General features: G+C 36.8%; 1 protein-coding gene across 1 annotated transcript in view; it reads right to left on the reverse strand.

The window, feature by feature from the left end:
- The window catches only part of SEL1L2 (SEL1L2 ERAD E3 ligase adaptor subunit), a 97,236-nt gene extending 71,550 nt beyond the window's left edge, over nucleotides 1–25,686 (reverse strand). The window contains exons 1-3 of the mRNA XM_006087966.1: nucleotides 25,548–25,686; nucleotides 12,314–12,369; nucleotides 569–737 (exon numbers count right to left, since the gene is read on the reverse strand). Coding sequence (XP_006088028.1) covers nucleotides 569–737; nucleotides 12,314–12,369; nucleotides 25,548–25,605 — 283 coding nt within the window. The 5' untranslated portion in view covers nucleotides 25,606–25,686. The remainder of the gene's footprint in view (nucleotides 1–568; nucleotides 738–12,313; nucleotides 12,370–25,547) is intronic.
- Between the last annotated feature and the right edge of the window lie 882 nt (nucleotides 25,687–26,568).

Below are 26,568 nucleotides of genomic sequence, written 5' to 3' on the forward strand. Positions count from 1 at the left end.
TCAGAACTCTTAAATATAAATTCATACATATGTTAGAAAAGAGAAAGCTTTCATGCATCAGACTTAAATAAAATGTTGAAATTGACTCTTAAATTTTATGATTGAGCACTGGTTAACTCTTATATAGACAGAATCTATGCAGATCTTGTTTATATTGTCTTAGACTCTAGAGTCTAGGCCATTTTTGCATCCAGAGAAATTGATGCATTAATCAGGCATGTCTTTACCAGGGGAGTTTCAGATAGACTAGGGAAAATAAGAGTATTACATTAATTTTGATTTTCTTCAAAGTATAAGGGTTTCAATTAGCAGAATAGCTAATAAATGTTTTATCTGCATAACTTTTTGATATTCCCCCCACCAGGAGTTCTATTTATTAACCTTGCTTATTTTCATCAGTACAAATTCTGAATCTAAAATGAGGGTCAGAAACTGCCAAATTTAAGGCTTTTGTATATATAAATATTTATTACTATATCCTAAGACTTTTAAAATAGTAGCTCTAAAATTCAATTTTAGATTACATACAGTTATTTTACATTTACATGTGAAAGGCAATTCAACTTACAATAATTTTTATTTCTTTTCGAGATATCTTTATTTCGAATTTCTTTTATTCTTAATTTATGTTGATTCTTCTTTTTTTCCAAGAGATTTTCTCTTTTATTGATTACTTTGACCAATTTTCTTCGTTCCAATATATATGATAAAAATTGTTTGATTTTGTTCACTGATATCTACAAAGAAAAAGATTTTTGCTCATGTTTTGTGTAACTTAAAAAATAAAACAGGAATGTAAAAAATTCATCTATTCATGGGAAAAATAGTAGTTTAATGCAATCACTCTAATGACTGCTCAGTTCACTTTAAAAATTCATATCATTTTCTTAATCCTCACCCAAGGATATTTTTTAAATTGATTTTAAAGAGAGAGCAAGGGAAAGTGAGAGAAAGAGAGAGAGAGAGAAACATCAATGTGAGAGAAAAACATTGATTGCCTCCAATATGCGCCCTGACTAGGGATTGAAACAGCAACCTAGGTATGTGCCCTGACTAGGAATTAAACCTGCAGCCTTTTGGTGTACAGGATGACACTCCAACCAAGTCACCCGGCGAGGAAAATAATTCATATCTTTTATAAATAAAAACTTTAAAATCTATTGTATTGTCATCCGAACTACAGAGCCAAGCATTAAAACCTAAATTTTATAAATAAAATAGTCAGAGAATTTTACTTTTCTACTGGTAAGTTGTCATGGTAATATCAATTGTGTACACTTAAAAAAAAAGACAAAGATGTTGATACTGCCTTCACATTACAACAAATTTATGATAGACAGAAAGTAAGAAAATCCTGTGACTAGCTAAAATAAAAATGTAAAAAAAATGTTTTCCAAAGTTCTTTCCACAATTTAACTCCCTCACTGCTTAACACCTTCCCATGTTGAAGCAAAGACATCAGAGCAATGACCCAGAGGCTAGAACATGCAGGGACACAAAGCTATGCAGTAAGGACTTTTATTTTTAAACAGCTTTATTGTGATATAATTCTCATTTTATAGTTATAAATGTACTAGAGTCCCTGACCTGTGGGATCGTGCCGAAACTGGCTCTCTGACATCCCCTGATGGGTCCCGGATAGCAAAAGGATGCAGCCCAGTCCGAGGGACCCCACCAGTGCACAATCGGGGCTGGGGAGGGACGCAGGAGGTTGGCCAGCTGAGGAGGGACCACAGGAGGACTCCAGGGCATGTCCGGCCCATCTTGTTCAGTCCCGATAGGCTGGACCCCAGCAGCAAAGTAACCTACCGGTTGGAGTGTCTGCCCCTGGTGGTCAGTGCATGTCATAGCAACTGGTTGACCAGTTGACTGTCTACCCCTTGGTGGTCAGTACACATCATAGTGAGTGGTTGAGCAGCCTTAGCATATCATTAGCATATTACGCTTTGATTGGTTGAACAGATGACCAGACTACCAGACACTTAGCATATTAGGCTTTTATTATATGGGATAATTATATGTTTAAGTGAACAATTCAATGGTTTTTAGAATATTCACAGATATGTGTAACCATCATCACAGTCATTTTTAGAACATTTTTATCACCTCAAGAAGAAACCACGAATCCTTTAGCTATTACCCTCCCTATTTTCCCAAGTCCCCTACTCTCAGTCCCAAGCAACCACTAATCAATGTTCCATCTCTATAGATTTCCCTATTCTGGGATTACTATACTATGTGGGTTTTGGTAACTGACTTCTTTCACTTAGCATATTGCTTTCAAGGTTGATCCATGTTGTTTTATGCATCAGCATTTCCTTATTTTTTTATGGCCAAATAACATTCCTTATATGGATATACTATATTTTGTTCATCTGCTGATGGACATTTGAGATGTTTCCACATTTTGGCTGTTATGAATAATACTGCTGCAAACATTCATGTACAAGTTTCTGTGTAAGAGCTTTGAGTGTGGGGTTGCCAGACTCAGCAAATAAAAATACAAGATGCGTAGTTAAATTTGAATTGCATATAAGCAATGAATTTTTAATAAGTATAAATATGTGCCATATATAGATCTTGTATCATAGAAATGCATACTTGAAACCTATATGATCCTATTAACCAATGTCACTCCAATACATTTATTAAAATCTATAATAATAAAAGCATAATATGCTAATTAGACCAGATGTCCTTCTGGACAATCTTCCAGACAAAGCCAGGGCTGCGAGGGAAGCTCGGGTCCTGGGTGCCAGAGGGAAGCTGATGCTGGCAGCTGGGAGAAGGAAGGCCTACTTTTGCACAAATTTCGTGCATCGGGCCTCTAGGAAATAAATAAACAAATAAAGCCAGTTAGACTGTATAAAAAAATAAGTATGTGCCAAATATTACATGTTAACAAATAAACCCACAATGTATAATGCCTCAAAATCAATAGGCAAGTGTTCAACTTAGTGGCAGCTCCATGCTGTCACTCAGGGATTCAGGCAAATAGAGGGTGTGCTGACTTTAACATGGGAATCCCAAGGTTCTCCTAAGCATTGATATCTAGCAGGCAAAAGGGAAAGAGCATGGAAGACCATGTGCAGAAGGGTTTTTGTTTTGTTTTGTTTAGTTTTGTTTTCTTTAATAGGCCAGACCTAGAAGTGGCACAGTGCTGTAAGCCACTTTACCCTGGGTAAAACCATAAAATAGCTCTACCCAAGGCCCCAGGCAGCTGGGAACATAATATCTGGGTATCATAAAGAAGAGAACATGGACGATGATGAGCCTCCAGCATTCTCTGGTACAGTGGGATTATCATATGCTATTGTCATTAAAAGAAACAAAATTTTGATTCAAAACTAGCCAAAAGCTAAGTTAAGGAGGTAATGCAAACTTGTCAAATGCCTCTGATTGTCTAGTGTTTCTATCTTCTCCTTCTACAGTGGCCATTGTTTCTTGATTTTGATTCCTTTTTTACTCAATGGGAGTGTAACAGCCAACTGGAGCAAGTACTAGTATAATGGAGCTCAGGCAGATAGAGAGCCTTCTCTAACTCTCAAAAGCATCTAAAGATTATAAAATTCAATAAAAGACACAAGTATTTACTGAGTGTCTATCTCAGGCCCTGTGTTAAGATAGACATTTGTAAGGGAGACAGCCATGCACAGTAAAAAGACTTTGCCCTCATGAAAATGATGTTCTGGTGAAAAAAATAATAGTCAACTGATAAAAGGTTTTTAAAAAAGACTAAGGGGATGAAATTGATAAAACTTGGCGTTACTTGATATAAGATGGTTAGGGACAAGTCCTCTGATAATTTTTGAGTAGACCCTTCTGTGAGGAAGGAGGGAGTTAGTAATAAAAGTACCTCAGGAAAGAGAATTGTAGCAGAGGAAATATCAAATGTAAAGGCCCTGAAGCAAGGGCACCTAGTGATGCAAGTAAGAGAGTGTAGTTGCCACAGAATGCTTGGTGATATTAGATAGGACAAGGTTCTCAAGGTCTGGGGGGTTCTTACTAAATGCTATTTTTGCTAAATGTTAAAATGTAGCATAGTATTTTATAGAGGAAGAGGTAAACAGGAAGAGCTTGATAGGAACATGAATAAGCATAGCCAAATGCAAGGAGGAAATCAATGTGTAATCTATATATATGAAAAGCCAGTAACCAGAACGCCGTAATGATGGAACAACCGGTCCCTATGATGCCCACTGCAGCCAGTGAACCAGCCCAATCAGGGGGTGGAGCCAGCCGGCCAACCTCCCGCAGCCATTCCCCCTGGCTGGCCCCACCCTTGATTGCCCCCTGCTACCCCAATAGGGGGCGGGGTCTGCTGGCCAACCTCCTGCAGCCCCTTCCTCCAGCCAGCCCACCTCATGATGGGCCCCCACCACCCCGATCAGGGGCAGGGCTGGCCGGCCCACTGCCCCCAGCCCCTCCCCATGGCTGGACCCACCCCTGATCAGCCCCCACCACCCTGATTGGCCCATGACCCCTCCCCCCAGCCAGCTCCACCCCTGATCGGCTCCCCACACACCAATTGGGAGTGGGGCTGGCTGGGCCACCCTCCCATGGCCCCTCCCCTGGCCACTGACCCCCGATTGGCCCCCCCCACCCCATTCGGGGGGTGGGGCCAGCTGGCCCACTGTCCAAAGTCCCTCCCCACGGCCAGCCCCACCCACAATGAGCCCCCTCACCCCAATCGGGGGTGGGGCCGCTGGCCAATCGCCTGCAGCCCCTCCCCCAGTCAGCCTGGCCCTGATTGGGCCCCAATCAGTCCCTCCATCTCCTCCTCCCACAGGCTCGCCCTGATCTGCTGATTGGGGCTGGGCTGGCCAGATCCCCACCAATGCATGAATTCGTGCACTGGGCCTCTAGTTAACCTATAATCATGGAGCTTAATTTCCAGTGGGAATCAAAGATGAACAATTACATAAATATATAACTGCACATGGTGATAAAACATGAAATCCTAATCTGGGTAAGGAATATGTTCATAGCAACATTATTTATAATAGCCAAGATCTGGAAACAGTCCAACTGCCCATCAGTAGATGAGTGGATAAAAAGCTGTTGTACATTAACATAATGGCACACTCCTTGGCTGTAAAAAAGAAACAACTCTTACTTTTTGCAGTATGGATGGACCTGGAGATTATTATGCTAAGCAAAAGAAGCCAGTCAGAGAAAGACAAGTACCATGTCATCTCACTTATATGTGGAATCTAATGAACAAAGTAGAACCAGAGGCATGGATACATGGAACAGACTGACAGAGGTCAGAGCAAGAGGGCGGTGGGGGGACTGGATAAAAGAAGGTGAAGAGAGTAGCCAAGTAACATATATACATAGCCCATGGACACAGGCAACAGTGTGGTGAAGGTTATGGGGGAGATGGATAAAGTGGGGGAAATGGGAGACTTCTGCAATAGTGTCAATAATAAATAAATAAAATTCATTTATTTAATTGAAACATCTATTTTCACATGTCTTGCTTATTTTATATTTTAAAAGAAGACTGTATCAGCTAAGTGTTTTGTGTAATGATTATATCAAGTATAGGGGTTTTATGTCATGTTATTAAAATTAGTTAAGCAACAAAAAAAAGTCTTGTTTTTTGGAAAAAAATTTGAAGGGAAACATATGAATAGATACCTGGTGTATTGAGGACAAAGAGCCATGTGATTATTTGGCAGATCATCCTAGGCAGAGAAAAACAGTAGGCACTGAAGTAGAGGTATTCTTGGGTATTCCAAGCTAGCATGAAAGCTGAGATGGCTGGAATGGAGTAATGGGGAGAGTGGTCAAAGTTCAGATAAACAGCAAAGACCAGATCATGTAGGACCCTGTGGAACACAAAAAGAGTATATGTCTTTGTGTAATGGGACATATACTTTGAAGTGAATAGACTTCAGTGGGGCAAGAATGCAGGCAGGAGACCAAGGAGTTGACTAACATAGAGTCTACATGGGTGAAGCTCGTGGCTGGTGGTGGAGTATTTAAGTGACTGGATTCAGGATATATTTTAAAGACCCACGCTAGGTGTTGTATTGGGCATGAGAGAAAGAAGTTAAATTTTTATCCCAAGCATCTGGAGGATGAAGGAGCCATTTACTGGTACAATTAGACACTAGGGAAGGAACAGGTTTGGGGTTGAGGAAAATCAACATCCCAGTTGTCAACACATCAAGTGTCATGCCTTTTAGACATCCCAGTAGAGATGTGTCTTAGTTTGTGACTAAAGTTGAGGCACTGTACATGGTTATAGATGCTGGTAGACTGATAGAGTGGTTGGTGTAGGAGGATGTAGATTTGCTCTTCAGACTGTCTACTTTTTTCAATGAGAAAACAAACCCAGAAAAGTAATCAGCTGAGAGTGTTGAATTTTGAGAAGAATATATGAAACAGTAGCATTAGAGAGGGAGAAAAATTTGATTAGGGAAATGTTCAGGTTTGCAGAGACACATTGAAGGCCTACTTGAGGCTTGTGGTCATAAAATTGAAATGAGATTGGTTGCCTGATTGTGCTCATTTCCAGCCACATTCAGGTACTCAGGTGCAGGAATTGATATGTGGAGAACTGCATTCAATCAGGGTTGATGTTTTACCAATAAAGTGGATGGAGCACAAGAGGAGTAACTAAATGGAAGTTCTGTAACAAGGGAGAGATTTCACAGGACCCCCAAACTCTTATCTGCAATTCCAAAATCCAAAAATATCTGAAAACTGAAAGCTTTTCAACAGTTTTGTGTTCACATTCAGATGGTGAAAAAATCTGCCTGCACCTGATGTAAAGTTATGTTCTTTATTTATCTGATTTAATGTGAATATTTATGTTTTACTACAAAAATGTTAATGTGTTTGAAAACAACTTATTTTCCCCAGCCTCTGCTGGAGGTAGTCTATAAATATAATGTATAATGTCTCTCTCTCTGTGTGTATGGTATTACACTCCTACCTCTAAAAAAACCTGAATTTTATCTCATACTCTTCCAAAATATTAAATTGGAGAGAACACTTATACACTCATTCTATGAAGCCAGTATTACCCAATACCAAAGCCAGACAAGGACACTATAGGAAAATTACAGACCAATAATCCTGATGAATATTGATGCAAAAATCTTCAACAAAATACTAGCAAATAGATTCAATAGTACATCAAAAGGATTATACCATGACCAAGTGGGATTTATTTCTGGAATGCAAAGATGTTTTAACCTACAAAAATCAAGCAATGTAATATACCACATTAACATAATCATTTCAACTGATGCAGAAAGAGCATTTAACAAAATTCAACAACCTCTCATAATCAAAACACTCAACAAACTAGTAATAGAAGGAAACAACCTCATATAATAAAAGCCATATAGACAAACCCATACCTAACATCATACTCAATCTTTCACTTTTGTGAAAGACTGAAAGACTTTCCTTTAAGATTAGGAACTACACAAAGATGTCTACTTTCACAACTTCTATTCAACATAGCTGAAAGTCCTAGTCGAGCAACTAGGCAAGAAAAAAATAAAAGGCATCTAAACTGGCAAGAAGTAAAATTATCTCTGTTTACTGATGACATGATCTTTTAAAAAATATTTTTATTGATTTCAGAGAGGAAGGGAGAGGGAGAGAGAGATAGAAACATCAATGATGAGAGAGAATCATTGATCAGCTGCCTCCTGCATGCCTCACAATGGGAATTGAGCCCGAAACCTGGGCATATGCCCTGACTGGGAGTTGAACCGTGACCTCCTGGTTCATAGGTTGATGCTCAACCACGGAGCCATGCCGGTCAGGCAGATGATAACATGATCTTACATGTAGAAAACCTTAAAGATTTCACAAAAAGCTGTTAGAATAAATAAATTTAGCAAAGTTACAAAATATAAACTCAACACATAAAAATCAGTTGCACTTCTACACACTACCAATGAACAATCATAAAAAGAAATTAAGAAAACAATTCCACTTACAATAGCATCAAAAAGAATAAAGTATGTAGAAATAAACTTAGCCAAGGAAGTGAAAAGTATCTCCATATTGAAAACTATATAACATTGCTGAAAGAAATTAAAGAAGACAAAAATAAATAGGCATCAAGTGCTCACGAAGTAGAAGATTTAATATTGCTAAAATGTCAATAGTACTCAAACTGATTACAGATTTAATGCAGTCCCTATCAAAATTCCAATGGCATTATTTTTTTCAGAAATAGAAACATTGAACCTAAAATTTATATGGAGTTTGAAGGGACCCTGAATAGCCAAAACAATCTTGAGAAATAAGTTGTATGTCTCACACTTGCTGATATCAAAACTTTTTACAAAGCTACAGTAATCAAAATAGTACAGCAGTGCCATAAAGACAGACATGGAGTAGCATAGAGAGTTAAGAAATAAACCCTCTGAAATATGGTCAAATGATCTTCAATAAGAATGTCAAGACCATTCAATGGGGTAAAGAACAGCCTTTACAACAACTTGTGCTTGGAAAATTGGATATCTACCTATAAAATAATGAAGTTTGTCTCTTACTTTAAATTAGATATAAAGTTAATTCAAAATGGATTAAAGACCTAAATGTAAGACCTGAAATCATAAAATTCCTAGAAGAAAACCTAGGGAAGAGCTTTATGACACTGCATTTGACATCAAAAGCACAGGCCAAACAAAGAAACACTAAGTAAATTGGATTACATCAAAATGAAAACCTCTGTGCAACAAAAGACACTATCGACAGAGTGAAAAAGCAATTGATGGAATGGGAGTAAATACTTACAAATCATATACCGGTATATGGTTAATATCCAGAGTACATAAAGAATTCTTACATCTCAACAACAAAAAGCTCAAACAACCCTATTAAAAAATGGGCAAAGAATTTGAATAGCTATTTCCTTAAAGAAGACACACAAGTGACCAACAAGCACATGAACAGATCCTCAACTATTAGGGAAATGCAAATCAAAACCACAATGATATACCATTAGTTTGGTTACTATAAAAAAAATCAAGCAAATGGAAAATAAGTGTTAGCACAGATATGAAGAAATTGGAGTAGTTGCTGTGGAAAGCAATATGATGGTTCCTCAATAAATTAAAATTAGAATTACTATATGGTCCAGCAATTACACTTTAAGGTATACACCTAAAAGAACTGGAAGCAGAATATCAAACATATATTTATTTGTACACCCAAGTTCATAGCAGCATTATTCACAACAGCCAAAATTTGTAAAATTTGTAAAAACCCGTGTCCATCAACAGATGAATGGGTAAACAAAATGTGGTATACGTATACATATAATAGAAAACTATTCAGACCTCTAAAAGGAGAAAAATTCTGACACATACTATAATATGGATGAACTTTGAGGACATTATGCTAGTGAAATAAGCCAGTCACAAAAAAAGACATCTATAATAATCTATAATAATAAAAGCAAAATATGATAATTAGACTGGACATCCTTCTAGACGTCCTTCTGGGGCTGCTGCTGTGAGGGTCTGGGCGGTGGCCAGGGCTGCTGCTGCGAGGGCTGGAGTGGCATCTGGGACTGCTGCCTTGGCCTTTGGAGCCCCTTGCACGGATTTTGTGCATTGGGCCTCTAGTATACGATATGATTCCACTTACTGGTATATGAGGTACTTAGAGTAATCAAATTCATAGAGCTAGAAACTATAATGGTGGTTGCCAGGGGCTGGGAGGAGGCAAGAATTTGAGAGTTTTTGTTTTATAGATATAGAGTTTCAGTTTTGCAAGATGAAAAGAATTCTGGAGATTGATTGTACAATCATGTACATGTACTTAACACTAATGTACTATACACTTAAAAATGGTTACGAGGGGTAACTTTTATGTTATATATATTTTAACCACAGTATTTTTTAAAAGAAAACCTGAATTTTGAAACATAATTGTTCCCAAGGGGTTTTAGAAAAGGGACTGTGGTCCTGTAGTAATGCACCATCAACTCTAAGCCAAGTAAGAAGACAAGTGAATATCTGAGGGGAACGATGAGCAGTAAAAGAAGTAAATGGATTTAAGATCCAGTGATGGAGTATCCTAGAAAGCACCAAGTGGTCAGCAGAGACTTGGAAACTTAAAGTTTTAATTTAGAAAATACATAGTTTAGGTTATGGAAGTAGAGAGGAGGGTATAGTTATCAGAGCAAAAATATCTAAACAATGAAAATGAAGGGCTAGTAGGTCCTAGCCAGGTAGCTCAGTTAGTTAGACCATTGTCCTAATATGCCAAGGTTGTGGGTTCAACACCCAGTCAGGATACATACGAAAATCAACGAATGAATGCATAAATAAGTGGAACAATAAATCAATGTCTTTCTCTCTCTCCCTACCTCCCTCTCTCTAAAACCAATCAATAAAAATAATTAAAATAAAAAGAAAATGAGTGGTTAGGATTCATGGATACTGAAATTTCCAGAGCAGAGAGAAACAGATAACATAGTTGGGGAGAAAGACCATAAGTAACTTCTGTACTTATCTTCTATTACTCTCCCAATGAGAATGTGGCAATAAGAAGGGAGAAGGATAACCACCCAACCAGGACCAACATAATTGGGTTGTGGGAGAAAATGTTTGAGAGGGCTACAGGGGAAGTTTTCATGAGACAACTAGATTTACTAGATTCAGTTAAAATGAAAGCTAAGGTAATACTTAGAGAAGTATGATACCAGGATGGATGATTATAAAAAAAGAAGAAGAGTCCAGGGGATGGAGAATCTACCCATCTTATAACCACATCTTGAGTAAATAATAGTAGCATATTTAATTAAATCAGTAAACCTATTTTATCTTTCAGATGTTATTGGGCAGGCATTACATATGACAAGATATCAAGAGCCCATAAGGGAAAGCAAGGTGACCTGATAAAGCTGATGTCCCTTCAGTCTCCACCTGCCTTAGGACAAACTGAGCTTTATGCCACGATCAAATTTATTTCTGTACATAATAATCCCACCATTAATTATGGGATGTGATGTTTATGATAATTGAAGATGAGCTAAATTTGGAGCGATTTAGAAAATGTTGCAATGTAGAAAGGAGTTTTTGATTTACATAAACCTTTTTTTCAAAGTTTAGTCCTTTAATCTTGATTTAATATTTATTCATTAATTGAATAAACATGTGTTGACTGCCTCCTATGTGCCTAGCACTATTCTAGTTGCTAGAATAACCACAGTGAACAACACAGACAAAACCCCTGCTCTTATGAGTTTATATTCTAATGGAAGGAAAGTGATAACAAACATAACAAAATATGGTAGGTACAGCCCTGGCTGGTTTGGCTCAGTGCATAGAGCGCCGGCCTGCGGACTGAATAGTCCCGGCTTCAGTTCTGGTCAAGGACACATGCCCAGTTGCAGGCTCAATCCCCAGTAGGGAGTGTGCAGGAGGCAGCCAATCAATGATTCTCTCATCATTGATGTTTCTATCTCTCTCTCCCTCTCCCTTCCTCTCTGAAATCAATAAAAATATATTTTAAAAATATGGTATGTACACAGTGATAATTCTGAGAGAAAAAATACAGAAGGGAAGGGAGATAGAATGTGTCATGATAGGGTTTTCAATTTTAGAAGAGTGATTGAAAATTTACAGTGTGTTAAGGGACAGACTCTCCAAAAAGATAACATTTGAGCAAAGACCTAAAGAGGTGAGGGAAGGGAGCCACATGATATCTGGATTCAAGGGCATTTCAAGCAGAAAGAACAGAACGGTGAGTGCATGCCTGCGGTTTCTGAGGAACAGCATAGAGAGTGTGTCTAGAATGGTATGAGTAAGGGAGACAGTAGTAAAAGGATGTTAGAGATAAAACTGGTGCAGACCGAGTCTAATAAGCAAGACACTGGTTGGACTGAGTGAGATGCGAAGACACTAAAAGGAATGATTTCAAATGACTTACAGTTACAGAATTATGGTGGGTGCTGAGTTGAGAATAGGATGACAATGTTGAATTCCTTACTTCCAAAATGCCAGAAAACAATATGAAGTTAATAAAGTTTAAAAAGCATCTGTGACTCTATTAGCCAGACTGGCCTCTGTCCTTTTTGTTTTAAGATTTAGGCCCTTAGACAAGTCATGGCTTATGAGAATGCTTATCTTATCTTTTCACAGTAGAATGAGTAAATATTTGTTTAATGGATGAATACAAAATACTGATTGAGAATGAAAAAAATAAGAACAGAAACAATAGTCAATAATTACTTGTGTATGAATTCTGAGCAGGCCAAATTAATACTAATAGTGCCTATTGCCCAAATTTTGTATTAGAAAATATAATGATTTAGCAAAATATTTACCTGTGTGGTGACATTTCTTTGTTTTTGCTTTTTATTATGTCTTTCTGCTTCAATATCTATAATATAGAAAACATTTCTATAAAATTTGAAAACATCAAAAAATTTCACTAAATACAATTTCTTGTTAAAAAACGTTCTAATTTTTAGAACTCTAAGAATAATAGTTGAAAATAATGTGCAACTTAAATGTGTTTAATTCCTTCACTGATAATTTTTAAATATTTTTTCTCCTTTTCTTTTTCTTTTTTTCCCCTTAAATATACCAGAGATGATATTCAATCAAGCATTTTGAAAGAGTTCTACAAATAATAGAACTAATCACAGTAATAGAAAGCTTTCTGAATTAGAAGTTAATTTAAATGTATCTATGTAAATAAATGCCATCTATTAATAGAGAATATTAAAATGGAGAAGAAATGCAATCTTTTATATTTTCATAGATTTATATGTCAGAGAGATGCTAAAAATTAATATAGTTGAATGATATAAATATCTGAGAAATGTAGACTAGAATAATTACATCAGGCTTCAAAATTTGAGAAAACAATTTTCACAAGCAATTTTAATGAATCTTTTTATAAAGAATAGAATATATACCATATATTCTATGTAGAATATATGTCATCCTTAGTATATTTCATTTCTGCATAGTACTTAAAAGCTCTTAACTTACATATTTAGAAAAATAAGTCTCTGAAAACCTGGTATAACAAAGTGATACATCATAGCATGCCAACTTAATCACTTTATTAGGATTGATCATTTTTAATTACTGAAAAATTATTTGATGCTCAGTATAAACAACCCTATATATTTCCTGAAGTAAAACATGCATGAATATCATACACTCACATTTTACAAACTGAAGAATTTAACTCAAGATGAATATATGGGGTAGTCAAAATTTTATATTTCCCAAAATCATGAGTTTGTACTTTAAGAGCAGGATATAAATTTTCAAATGTTACCTTTGCATTGTATTTATTAATTTGTTATGTTTTATTTTTTCTCTCACTGGTGAGCTTTAATACTTGGCCTCATAATTCTGTCTGTACCATTTACTTTGTAAGCCAGACCTTACAGAAACTGTCCCAAAATATTTGATATTTAGTCCTTTGTCAAACTGGAGTAATTGGCAAATTCTAAATAAAAATTCAATAACTGCATGTTGACAAATGCTTTAATATCAAGCATATGAAAAATTTAAAAAGATTATGCATATTTCGCACTATTAAGTACATTAAAAATGCTCTTTAGGTTCAGGATATAAAATAAATTACACCAGAATAAGATTTTTATTACAAATGAAACTTTGTCCCAAGATTGATAAGTGATCATTTTGGGCCATGGATTCTCATTGTCAGAAGTAACATAGCATCATGGTTCACCATGTGGCCTATGAGTCAAATAGGCCTCTGTTCTAGTCCTGATGTTGTACCTATTTCATTAATTTGTGGTATCAAATGAGATAATCTATGTAAAATATATAGAACAATACTTAACACATGTTCAGTGTTTAATAAATGTTATACATATTATTATGATTATTTTATGAGTCCACTTTGTTAAAGGATTTAAGATGCCTTCAAGATAATAATGTATGTAAATTAGTATTTTACTGACTAGCCTGTGGTTGGCTCCTGTGTAGATCCTATGTTGGGGGCTGCATTGTAGGGAAGTTATTTGCCACAGTCCCTTTTAAAATACTTAATTATAATAAGACTTCTTTCTCAAAGTATTTTCTTCAAAACAAATTACTTAGCCTAATTATATGTGTATTAGAGGGCCGGTGCATGAAATTCGTGCACTGGGGGGTGGGGGTTTCTTCAGCCTGGCCTGTGCCTTTTCGCAGTCTGGGACTCCTCAGGGGATGTCTGACTGCCAGCTTAGGCCCCATGGGATCAGGCCTAAGCCAGCAGATGGACATCCCTCTCGCAGTCTAGGACCCCTTGCTCCTTACCATCGGCCTGTTCGCTTCTTACTGCTCGGCTCACTGCTCCTTGGCACTGCCGCGGAGGTGGGAGAGGCTCCTGCCACTGCTGCTGTGCTCACCAGCCATGAGCCCGGCTTCTGGCTAAGCGGTGCTCCCCCTGTGGGAGCACACTGACCACAAAAGGGCAGCTCCTGTGTTGAGTGTCTGCCCCTGGTGGTCAGTGCACATCATAGTGACCAGTTGTTCTGGTCATTCCGCCATATCAGTCACTTAGGCTTTTAATATATAGATGGAACTACCTGATAGTCAATGTGCCTCCCCCCCCCCTGAGGAGTCCCAGATTGTGAGAGGGTGCAGGCCAGGCTGAAGGACCCCACCCGTGCATGATCGGGGTTGGGTAGGGACATGGGAGGTTGGCCAGTGGGGGAGGAACTGTGGGAGGGCTCCAGGGCGTGTCTGGCCCATCTCAGTCCCGATTGACCAGACCCCAGTAGCAAGCTAACCTACCAGTTGGAGCATCTACCCACTGGTGGTCAGTGCATGTCATAGAGACTGGTCAACCGGTGGACTGTCTTCTCTCTGGTGGTCAGTGCATGGCATAGCGAGTGAGTGAGTGACCTTAGCATATCATTATCATATTACGCTTTGATTGGTTGAACGGATGACCGGATAACTGGACACTTAGCATATTAGGCTTTTATTATATAGGATTAGAAATTAGACAGTGTGTAATATTATAGCCACAGTAAATGTTTAGTAATTTTTAAACTCCATTATCACAACTACAAAAAATAAACTGGAAAAGGCAATGTGATTTGATATATTCCCATTATTATATAGTCTCTAAAGTATATAGCAAAATTAAAGTTAGTATGAACAGTATGTATAGACATAGAAAAGAAAGTATAATGCTCAGCCAGCATGGCTCAGTGGTTGAGTGTCAACCTATGAACCAGGAGATCACAGTTCAATTCCTGGTCAGGGCACATGCCTGGTTTGTAGGCTGGATCCCCAGTGTGAGGCATGCAGGAGGCAGCCAATCAATAATTCTCTCTCATCATTGATATTTCTGTCTCTCTCTCCCTCTCCCTTCCTTACCTGTTTGGCTCAGTGGATAGAGCATTGGCCTTCGGACTGAAAGGTCCCAGGTTCGATTCCTGTCAAGGGCACATTCCCCAGTTGCAGACTCGATCCCCAGTAGGGGGCCTACAGGAGGCAGTCAATCAATGATTCTCAATTCTCATAATTGATGTTTCTATCTCTCCCTTTCCCTTCCTCTTTGAAATCAATAAAATTATTTAAAAAATAAAATAAAAATATAGTTTTTTAAAAAAGGAAGTATACAGTATCATTTGTATTACAGCAACAGGAGAAAATTATGGCTATCAAATGGAATAAAGTTTGTATTATACACTGGACCAGAAAATCAAACTGTCATTTGATAAATATTAACATGAAAATTACAAGGCTAACAGCAATCATCAAAGGTGGGATATGTTTAGATAGAACTAGTACAATGGGAGGAGGTATAAAAATCTAACTGAAGAAATAAACTCTTTCATAGCTTAAAACATAAAAAGAAGACAAAAGAGCCCTGGCCAGGTGGTAAAGTGCTTAGAGTGTCAGTCCATGCACCGAGGGCTCACAGGTTTGGTTCCTGGTCAAGGGAAAACATTAAAAAAGTGTTTCTTTTCTAAATTTTATTGGCTACTGGAAAAAAAATTTCTGCTGCAAACAGTATCTTGAAGAATGCTTTCTCTATCAGTTGAGAAACACTGGTGATTGCTGGAGACCTGTCCAACTGTTTCATTACCTCCCTCTATATGAATACTGATATTTCCATAAATTTCATCACTCTCTATGAAAAACACAAGTCACTGGGTGCAGGAAGAAAATATTCATCTACTTATGTGAAGTTTTAAAAAATCTTCTTTTTAATTTCTACTTTAGGATATGTTTTATAAGATCTGTAATATATCATCATAATAAATAAATAAATATAATACAGTATATCATCAGAAAGGATTGATAGACAGTTACCCTTGAAAGGGTTTCATTCAGCTCTAGAATTGTAGCTCTAGCTATAATTATATATCAGTTGCTTTACATAGTTTATATCTAGCCTCCATAACAACCACCAAGACATCAAGCACAGAATATTTGTATTCCTATTTTACTGGTGAGGAAACTGACACCAAATGAGAATAAATAACTTGTTCAAGAACATATAGCATTCAAATGCAGATCTGACTCTAGAGCTGTTCCTCTTTCTACTTCACTGTCTCTCTAAACTTTACCAAAGGATTCACAATAGATTGATTTTCAATGGCAAGTTTCTACAATGACATAAACGCCATTGTCTTTACAAAAACTGACTTATGTAGTAAATTTTATGAAACATTTATTTGCATAATGTGAAACATCATTTTATATACACTAGATTTTTAAATTACTAAAACTCCATTGAGATGGATTAAGGACGAAGCTAGCACTACAGCCCACTGCCTCCAAAAGAATTATCCTTATGGTTTAAGGTTCATGGAGTGAAGCCATCTGATTCACAGAAAACCCACAATGTTTTTGAAAGAGCTCTGTTGAAAAAAAAATGCCACTAGCTTGGATTAAAAGAGATTGAGAGCTCAAAATGAAAAATGAAAAGTTTACCTGAGGGCAGACGGTTGTGGATTGTTACAATGGCCCCCAGTGAACTACAACTACCTGTGCTCATATCTGCTGCAGCCACCTTTCACTTCCAATTCCTTCTCTTGGTTGCTCTTAGCATATCTACGACAGTCTGGCATTTTCAAAATAAAGCTTATTATCTCAAGGAAGAACAAAGAAAATATAAAAGGCAATGACACAGTTTAGTATATGGGGGCAAAAGTAGGTTTATGGTTGTGAGCACACAAAACAGCTTATTTAGTAATTATTGTATTCTTTATTTGTACTACAATAATAAACCTACTTTTGCCCACTTCTGTATACTAACAAATCTTTGGTTTTATAGTACCTCTACTGCATCTGTGGGAACCCTAATCAGTTAGTGTATGCCGTATGTTCAAGGACACTCTGAGCATAGGAATCCTAATCAGGGTGTTCAAGGCCAAGTTGCTATAGGCAGGTACAAGGATGAAGCAAGCTATACACTGCCCAGGTGTGCCTTTCTGTCGCCCAAATACTGAGGTTACTATTTGGCATGAAGCCTCTTTTGTTTGAGCTTGTCTGAGCTTGCATATAAGTTGCCACTGACCAGCCTGTGGTTGGCTCCTGTGTAGATCCTATGTTGGGGGCTGCATTGTAGAGAAGATATATTACTGACCAGCCGGTGATGGTTGTTTTACTAGGATGGCTCCTGTATAGCTTCTATGTGTGGGGCTATGTTGTGGGGAAGATAATTACTGACCAGCTAGTGTTGACTGTTTTTGCTAGGATGGCTCTTGTGTTTGCTACTGTATTAGCAAGGACTGCTTTACTGGATTGCTTTGTCTAATGCTCCTTATTAGCAACAGCTACTTGGGCTACAATAAAGACTCTCTTATATACCCACGACTTCTCATGTCTTTTCCATCTAATACCCAGCAACCAAGGAGGTCCAGTCCCTGGCAGAGGGACTCAAACACAACAGTTGGCATAGTCAAAAAGACCTGTGCACCCAACAACTGACTAGCCATATACTTTTGCACATTTTGGGGCAAAAATTTTATTCTTTCAGTTCATTCCCATCTCTTATTTTGTCCTTTAAGTATTTCTAATTTTTTTTCATCAAGGGCCTTCCCACTTGTTCTCCAGAATTGATGAATCTTGATGCTTTAAAAAAATATTTTTTTTATTGATTTCAGAGAGGAAGGGAGAGGGAGAAAGAGATAGAAACAACAACGATAAGAGAGAATCATTGATTGGCTGCCTCCTGCACACCCCCCACTGGGGTTTGAGCCCACAACTTACATGTGCCCTGACCAGGAATCAAACCATGTCCTCCTGGGTCATAGGTTGATGCTCAACCACTGAGCCATATCAGTAAGGCAATGCTTTTTTTTTATTTTAGAAAAAAAATCTCTTCTATCAGGGAAAAGGAAGGGTGTACATCACTCTTTCTGATCTGGGAATAATTATCTTCAATCCCAGCACTGTAGCCTTGGCTCCAAGGTTGTGGGGGCAGAGTTAAAAAGAAATCTTTAAAAAAACAAGTTTTTCTTGCCTACCATATCTCATTGGCTGATAAACTATAAAAATTAGATTATAGATACAGTAAATAAATTGCAAATGCCAGTAAAATCACAAAATCAATGAAAAACTAATAAAATGCCACTGTTGGAGTTTATGTAATCATCATACTACCAAAACACCTGGTGGAAAAGTAAATAAATCAATTACTTAGCCATTTGTTCTATATCAGTGGTTCTCAACCTTGGCTGCACATTAGAATCACCTGGGAATCTTTTTAAAATCCTGATTTCTGGGCCTCATCCTTATAGAACCACTGTTCTATATGAAAGAAAACATATGAATACTACATTTTAAAATATTTAGATTGATTAAATTTTTTATTTTACATCTGGCTGTTTGATACCATGTAGAAATGGCCTGAGGCAAGTAAATATGATTATGTGGTAAATACACAGAGCAATTCACTTGGGAGAATTACAGACTTAGAATAACAAACAGGTGATATGGAGTAAAAAGAAAAAAAGCACAAAACAAACCTTGTTTCCCATTAGAGCAGTGGTTCTCAACCTATGGGTTGCGACCCCTTTGGCGGTCGAACGACCCTTTCACAGGGGTCGTCTAAGACCATCCTGCGTATCAGATATTTACATTACAATTCATAACAGTAGCAACATTACAGTTATGAAGTAGCAATGAAAATAATTTTATGGTTGGGTCACAACATGAGGAACTGTATTTAAAGGGCCAGAAGGTTGAGGACCACTGCATTAGAGGATTCAGGTCTTACTAAATTCTATACTTCAGGGTTTTGAAAATCTTTACATTTAGAATAAAAATGTCTGCATGACCTACTCCATAGATTTGCGGAATATATTTTAAAAATTTTAAAGTATTACACAGATGTTATTTATTAGTCTATTTTATAAGTGCTAATTAAGCATCTACTATGTGCCAAGTTCTGCAATGAATATAGGAAATAGAAAAAGTAAGTAAAACACAGTCTCTGCATTCAGGTAGTTAACAATCTAGTGAGGGAGTTAAAATAAACTAAATTATAAGACTATGATGCATAAGAAAATAAAGGCACAATGTGCCATGAGAAAGGTCTTGGGAAAGTTTTGGAGTATGTAGAACTTGTGATGGACCTTAAAATATAAGCAGGATGTTATGCTGTAGATTTATGGTGGTGATAGGGAAGAAAATGGGATGGCAGCCCTTCATGGCAGACAGTCCATCTGCAGAACATACTAAGAAAGACCTAGAAGTGAATTAGGTAAGTATACTGAGTAGCTAATAATTTGAATGGGTTGAAAAAAAATATGTGTGTAGCAGAGACAAAACAAAAGGGAACTTGGCATCTGATTGCATAGGATTTTTGTGGCTGGACACTTGCAATTTATTCTTTCCTTTTTTGGAGGTAGAAGGTTAAAAAAAAGCAAAGGTAACTTAGAATTCCTTGATTTCACAAGTTATTCAAAACAGCAATGGTAATAGCAAGAACATTTCTGAAGTAGGGTATTGATTGCCTATATTGCTTAGGCTCAGCATCCTCTGCAACATGTCCAGGACATGGCCATTGTGTGGCCCCTCTCTGAACATGACAGTGACCTAAACATGATTGCTAGGGAATTGCTTCTTGACCTATGATTAGTATGAGACTGGTGAGCTACTTGTGGTTGTGTGTGTGTGTGTGTGTGTGTGTGTGTGTGTGTTTCTGCCAAGAAAGAGAGTTGCCAGGTGGATGAGTGTCAGGGGAGAGAGTTCTTATAAATTTTCTTTAAATTAAATTTATTTTTTTCTAATTATAGAAGTGTATGATAGTGAGGAATTACTGCTAGAAAGAGAAAGACAGGATAGAGAAACCTTGGATGATCTAGAGCCAGAACTCCTGGCAATACCTTTGCACTGCTTCAGTTATATTACCTTACACTACCTTCAGTCAGCTGCTGAGTTGGTAGGGTGACAGAGAAAAAACACACTATTAATTCTACTTCCATTTTATAAGCCACACTTTGGAGGTACATTATTCATTCTTTCCATCATCAACTACTTTATTCTGAGAATTTACAAAACAAACAAACAAACAAACAAAAACAAAAAACAAACTTCTAAAAACTTTCTCTAGATGAATGCAGAGTCAGAGATAATCATATAGTAATTGCATCATCCTTCTCTAAGTGTTTTTATATAGGTAAAATCAAAGTACATTGAGCATTTGAAAAAAAATGAACAGGCAATATGCAAATTTGTAAGGTATATTTGAGTGGAAAAGGACACTCTTTTTCCCCCCTGAGTGTTAGAGTAGAGGGGCAGAGAGAGAAAAAAAAGAGTGGGGTTTAAGGGCTGATTTTATGTATGAATCTTAGTTTTTTTAGCACTAGCTTGAAAAGCAACTGTTCCTCTCTACACTTCCCTGGGTCTCTGTAGACCTGCAATCAATAAATGATCTGTTGAAAACTCATGTCTGATCCTGCAAATCACCATATTCCAAGAAGAGCTCTGTAATCATCATCACTGTCTCTACTTTTTCCTCTCCTGTTCACTCCTATGAATTGAAATGAGGCTCTGTTCCTGCTCCTCCAATACAACTGTCCTGGAAATGTAGATTCTCCAGGTATTAAATCCAGTGCTCATTTGTTGGCCCTTACCTCCCCATTCTCTCTGGCATTTGGCACTACTGGCCATTCCAATCTTCTTGGTACAATCTGACCCTGGACTCTAATGACACGATTCTCTCTAGCCTTGTTATCCATCTACTCCTCTCAGTCCTCACTGCTATTGCTATAATTTAAGTCCTCATTGTTCTTATTTGGGCTATTCAATAGTCACCAGAGTTACACAACTAGAGTCCGTCCACCTCTTTACTGCCAAAATCAAAGCATAATTCTATTAATGTTCTTCAATGAGTGAACCCTTAAACAACTCCCCATTGCTCACAGGATAAAGTCCAAACTTCATAGCCTGTCTCTGCCTACCACTCCAGCCTCATTAATTGCTGTGTTTTTATATCCTATGCCACAGCAAACTGATATGCTTATTTATAGATCATGCTTTTTTTGTCCTGTGTCTTTGTTACCTTTATCCGGTTTGAAATGTTCTTGTTCTCCTTTCTCTGCTTGGTGAACACCAATCTTTCAAGATTCAACTTATGCCATTTCTTTTATGAAGTCTTTCTGATCAATTGTTCACTCCCTCATTTGTGCCCTATAATACCTCAATACTTCTATTTTAATAATATCTACAAAACCTTACAATTAATAAATCTTGTTTACCTGTTTTTCTCATCTAAACTCTAAACTACTTGAGGATAAGGACTATGTCTTAGATGGCCTTGTATCTCCAATATACATTGGCACATAACTTTTATTAAATATGTCTTTTAACCCTACAACTCAATGACTTTTAGGTTATTCACAAATTTGTGCAATCATCACCACAACTTTAGAAAATTTTCATTACCTTCAAAGAAATCCCTTAGTCATCATCTCCTCAATTCCCCTATACCTCTGAGTCCTAGGTAACCAGTAATTAAATTTTTATCTTCTGGATTTGCTTATCCAGAATATTTCATATACATGAAATCATACAATATATGGCTTTTTATGTGCAGTTTTTTCTCAGTATAGTGTTTTTAATGCTCATCCATTGTACTCTGTTTCTTTTTTTGCTAATATTCCATTGCACAGATATACCAAATTTTATTATCCATTCATCAGTTGGTATACATTTGGTTTTCTCTTTCTTTCTGGCTACTACCTATAAGGCTGCCATTTGTGTACAAGTTTTTGTATGAAAATAGGTTTTCAATTTTCCTGGGTATATACCTAGCAGTGGAATTTCTGGATCACCCAGTAATTCTATGTTTAATCTTTTGAGAAACTGTCAGGTTATTTTCCAAAGTATTGCACCATTTTTTACAAAAATAAGGTGAAATTCATAGCATATAATTAACCATTCCAAAGTGCACAATTAAGTGACATTTAGTGCATTAACAATGTTGTACAACCACAATCTCTCTCTAGTTTGAAAACTTTTTCATTATCCCAGAAGTATACTCTGTACTCATTAAATAACTCCCCATTCCCCTCTCTCCAACCCTTGATAAGCACTAAGCTGCTTTCCTTCTCTATGGATGTGGTCTTTTGTATCTGGCTTCTTTCACTTATAATGTTCTTGAGGTCCATCCAACTTGTAGTATGTATCAGTACTTTGTTCCTTTTTATGGCTGAATAATATCCCATTGCACATATATACCACAATTTGTTTACCCACTCATTCATTGATGAACATTTAGGTTGCTTAAACCTTTAAACCCTAATGAATAATCAATAATAATAAAAGCATAATATGCTAATTGGACCTGACAGCCTTCCAAAGCTGCCGTGGCGGGGGCCGAGGCAGAGGCGGCCTCTGCGGTGGGTGGGGGCCGAGCCCCTTGCATGAATTTCGTGCATTGGGCCTCTAATGTGTGTGTTTTTTTAAATAAACATCTGTGTACATGTTTTCTGTTTGAACATATGCTTTCATTTCTCTTGGGTTTATACATAGCAGTGGAATTGATGGGTCATATGATTATCCTATGTCAACATTTTGAGGAACTGCCAAACTGTTTCTACAGTGGCTGTATCATTTTACATTCTTATTAGCAATGTATGAGCATTCCTATTTCTCCATATCCTTGCCAATGCTTGTTATTTTCCACTTTTTAAATTATACCCATCTAATGGGTGTGATGTGGTATCTCATTGTGGTGTTGACTCTCATTTTTAAAATGACCAATGATTTTGAGTATCTTTTCATGCATTTGATAGTCACTTGTATATCTTCTTTGAATAAATATCTGTCCAGTTCCCTTGCACATTTAAAAAATTGGGTTGTCATTTTTTTTGATGAGTTATAAGGGTTATTTATATATTCTGAATATTAAACCCTATGGGATATATGATTTGCAAAAATTTTCTCCCATTCAGTGGGTCATCTTTTCAGTTTCTTGATAATGTTCTTTGAAGCATAAAAGCATTTAATTTTGATGATATCCAGTTTATCTATTTTTTCTTTCTTTTTTTTTTTTTGCTTGTTCTTTGGTAGCACATGTAATCCAAGGATACAAAGATTTATGCCTATGTTTTCTTCTAAGAGTTTTTCAAGCTTTAGCAAGTATATTTAGATCTTTGACCCATTTGAATTAATTTGTGCACATGGTGTGAGGTTTGCATCCAAATTCATTCTTTTGCACTTGGCTCTCCTGGTGTCCTCATTATTTTGTTGAAGAGATTATTCTTTCCCTTTCCCACTGAGTTGTCTTGGCATCCTTGCTAGAAAATCAACTGATCATAAATGTGAGGGTTTGTTTCTGAACTCTCAATGATATTCCACTGATCTACATGTATATCCTCATGCAAACTCTACACTGTCTTGATTATTGTACCTTTGTAGTAAGTTTTGAAATTGGAAAACACTCATTTTCATAAGAATTTTCCTGCAATTTTGTTAATATCTGCAAAGAAGTCAACTGGGATTTTGATAGGGATGTATCAAATCTGTAGATCCATTTGGAGAATATTACCATATTGAGAATATTAAGTTTTTCAACCCATGAACATTGGAAGTATTTTCATTTATTGGGGTTTTAACTTCTTTTTTTAAAAAAAATATTTTTATTGATTTTTTACAGAGAGGAAGGGAGAGGGATAGAGAGTTAGAAACATCAATGAGAGAGAAACATCGATCAGCTGCTTCCTGCACACCCCCTGCTGGGAATGTGCCCGCAACCAAGGTACATGCCCTTGACCAGAATCGAACCTGGGAATCCTTCAGTCCGCAGCCGATGCTCTATCCACTGAGCTAATCCTGTTAGGGCAAGGGTTTTAACTTCTTTGAACAATTTTGCAGTCATTATTGTATGAACTTTGCATTTCTTTTGTTAAAGTTATTCCTAAGTACATTATTCTTTTTGATGCTATTATACATAGAATTGTTAATTTCATTTTTGTTTTGTTCATTGAGATCATATAGAAATGAATTTTTATATATTGATCTTTTATCTTGTGACTCTGCTGAACTTATTAGTTTTTATAGTTTTTTAGTGGATTCCTTGGGATTTTTAAATATAAGATCATATCATTAGAGAATAGAGATAGGTTTACTTCTTTCTTTTCAATTGATGGTTTTTATTTATATTTCTTATCTAATTGCCTTGGCTAGAACCTCTAGTCCAATGTTAAATAGAAATGTCAAGAGTGGACATACTTGTTTTATTCCTGATCTTAGGAGGAAAGCATTCATCTCTTACCATTAAATATATTAGGTGTGGTTTTTTGAGGATGCCCTTTATAAGGTTTGAGGAAGTTTCTATTCCCAGTCTATTATGTGTTATTTGTTTAAACAAAGGGGCGCTGAATTTTATCAAAAGCCTTTTTCTGCATCAATTGAGATGATCATGTAGTCTTTGTCCTTTATTCTATTGATGTGGTGTGTTACATTAATGAATTTTTGGATTATACCAACCTTTATTTCCTGGGTTAAATGCAAATATTTCTTAAATTGAATTCATGGTGATTAATTTATCTGAGGATTGGGTAAAAGTTATTCCAATAAATGGCCTCAGAAACAAGATTGAAAAATAATTTCCATTGCAAGACAATAACTAGTTAGGAAACATGGAAAGTAGAGTTACTATTGTAAAAAAATCCAAAAAGATTATATGAATATAAATTTATTACAATTTACCACCCTTTGAGTCCTTTATTTGTCCTTTACAGTCCTGGAACTAGATCTTCATGGTATTTTAGATTTAATAAAACTTAACGATTACAAATATCCCTGTACTATAACAATGACTTTAATGCTTTCCTCATACACTTGCTCAATCTGTTCTCCCAACTCTCTCTCTCTCTCTCTCTCTCGCTCTCTCTCTCTCTCTCTCTCTCTTCTAACTCTGATACACACACACACTCACACAAATGTCCTTCTCAAGTATTATCCTAAATGAGAGTATAATTACTATCAACCATTACTGAATATTAAAAAATGGTGTTAATTGGGCAAACAGTGAGGTTACTTCTGATTTAAATAACCTTAGTACTGTTAAAGGAAAAGAGCCTCACATAGACTAAAAAGGACAGAAAAACTTACTTTTAATTGTGACCCCAAGAATTATTAATATCTCTATTAATAGGGACAAGAGCTTCATCTTCTAAGCAGCTCCTCCTCACTGTAACACAAGCAGAACTATGTGGCTGGCCTACAGCTTCTTTACAGTTTTGGTGTGTGGGGGGGATGGGTGGTGGTGGTGTCAGGACTTGGTTGCTAAGCAACCATTTCTTTACTCTTTGGCCAATGAGCTGCCAGGAAGTTTCTTTCAACCAGGAATAAAGGCAGGTGCTGGAAGAGCAGGCTGTGGGAAGGAATCATATCTAGTTTGCTACTCCTTTGGCAGGAGGTAAGGGGTAGGCTTGAAATAGACAGTTACTCTTTGAAACTGAAGGAAGGTGAATAAGTCCAATTTGTCCACACTAATATTAATGTTCAGAGTTGCTGAAACTTTTTTAAAAAATTCTTTATTGTTTAAAGTATTACATATAGTATTACATATATCTCCTTTATCTCCCATTGACCTCTCCCTGGCCACCCCACCCCCCAGCACATGCCCTCAGCCACCTAGTGTCTGTGTCCATTGGTTATGCTTATATGCATGCATACAAGTCCTTTGGTTGATCTCTTACCCCTCCCCCCACTTTCCCTCTGAAGTTTGACAGTCTGTTCTATGCTTCTATGTCTCTGGATCTATTTTTGTTCATCAGTTTATGTTGTTCATTATATTCCACAAATGAGTGATATTTATCTTTCTCCGACTGGCTTATTTTATGTTACCTTAAGAGGTGCCAGCTGCATTTATGTGAAAACAATTAAGTACATGAGCTGACCTGACATTTTACTTTAATATCTCAAGGCTAAGGTAGACAAGAAACATATGGAACAAGTCTTTGGTCTCCATCTGGATGAAAACATCATTTATTCTCTCTTCAAGTAAGGAACTCCTGAGCTTTCACTGGGACAAAAGCAAATACATATATCCACGTCATCTATGATTTTTTAAAATAGTCTTTCATTAAAAGGAATTTTAAAATACTTTCTTTACTATCTTAAACAATAT

This window comes from Myotis lucifugus, unplaced genomic scaffold (genome assembly GCF_000147115.1).
Source record: "Myotis lucifugus unplaced genomic scaffold, Myoluc2.0 scaffold_42, whole genome shotgun sequence".
In the NCBI taxonomy this organism is placed as follows: domain Eukaryota; kingdom Metazoa; phylum Chordata; class Mammalia; order Chiroptera; family Vespertilionidae; genus Myotis; species Myotis lucifugus.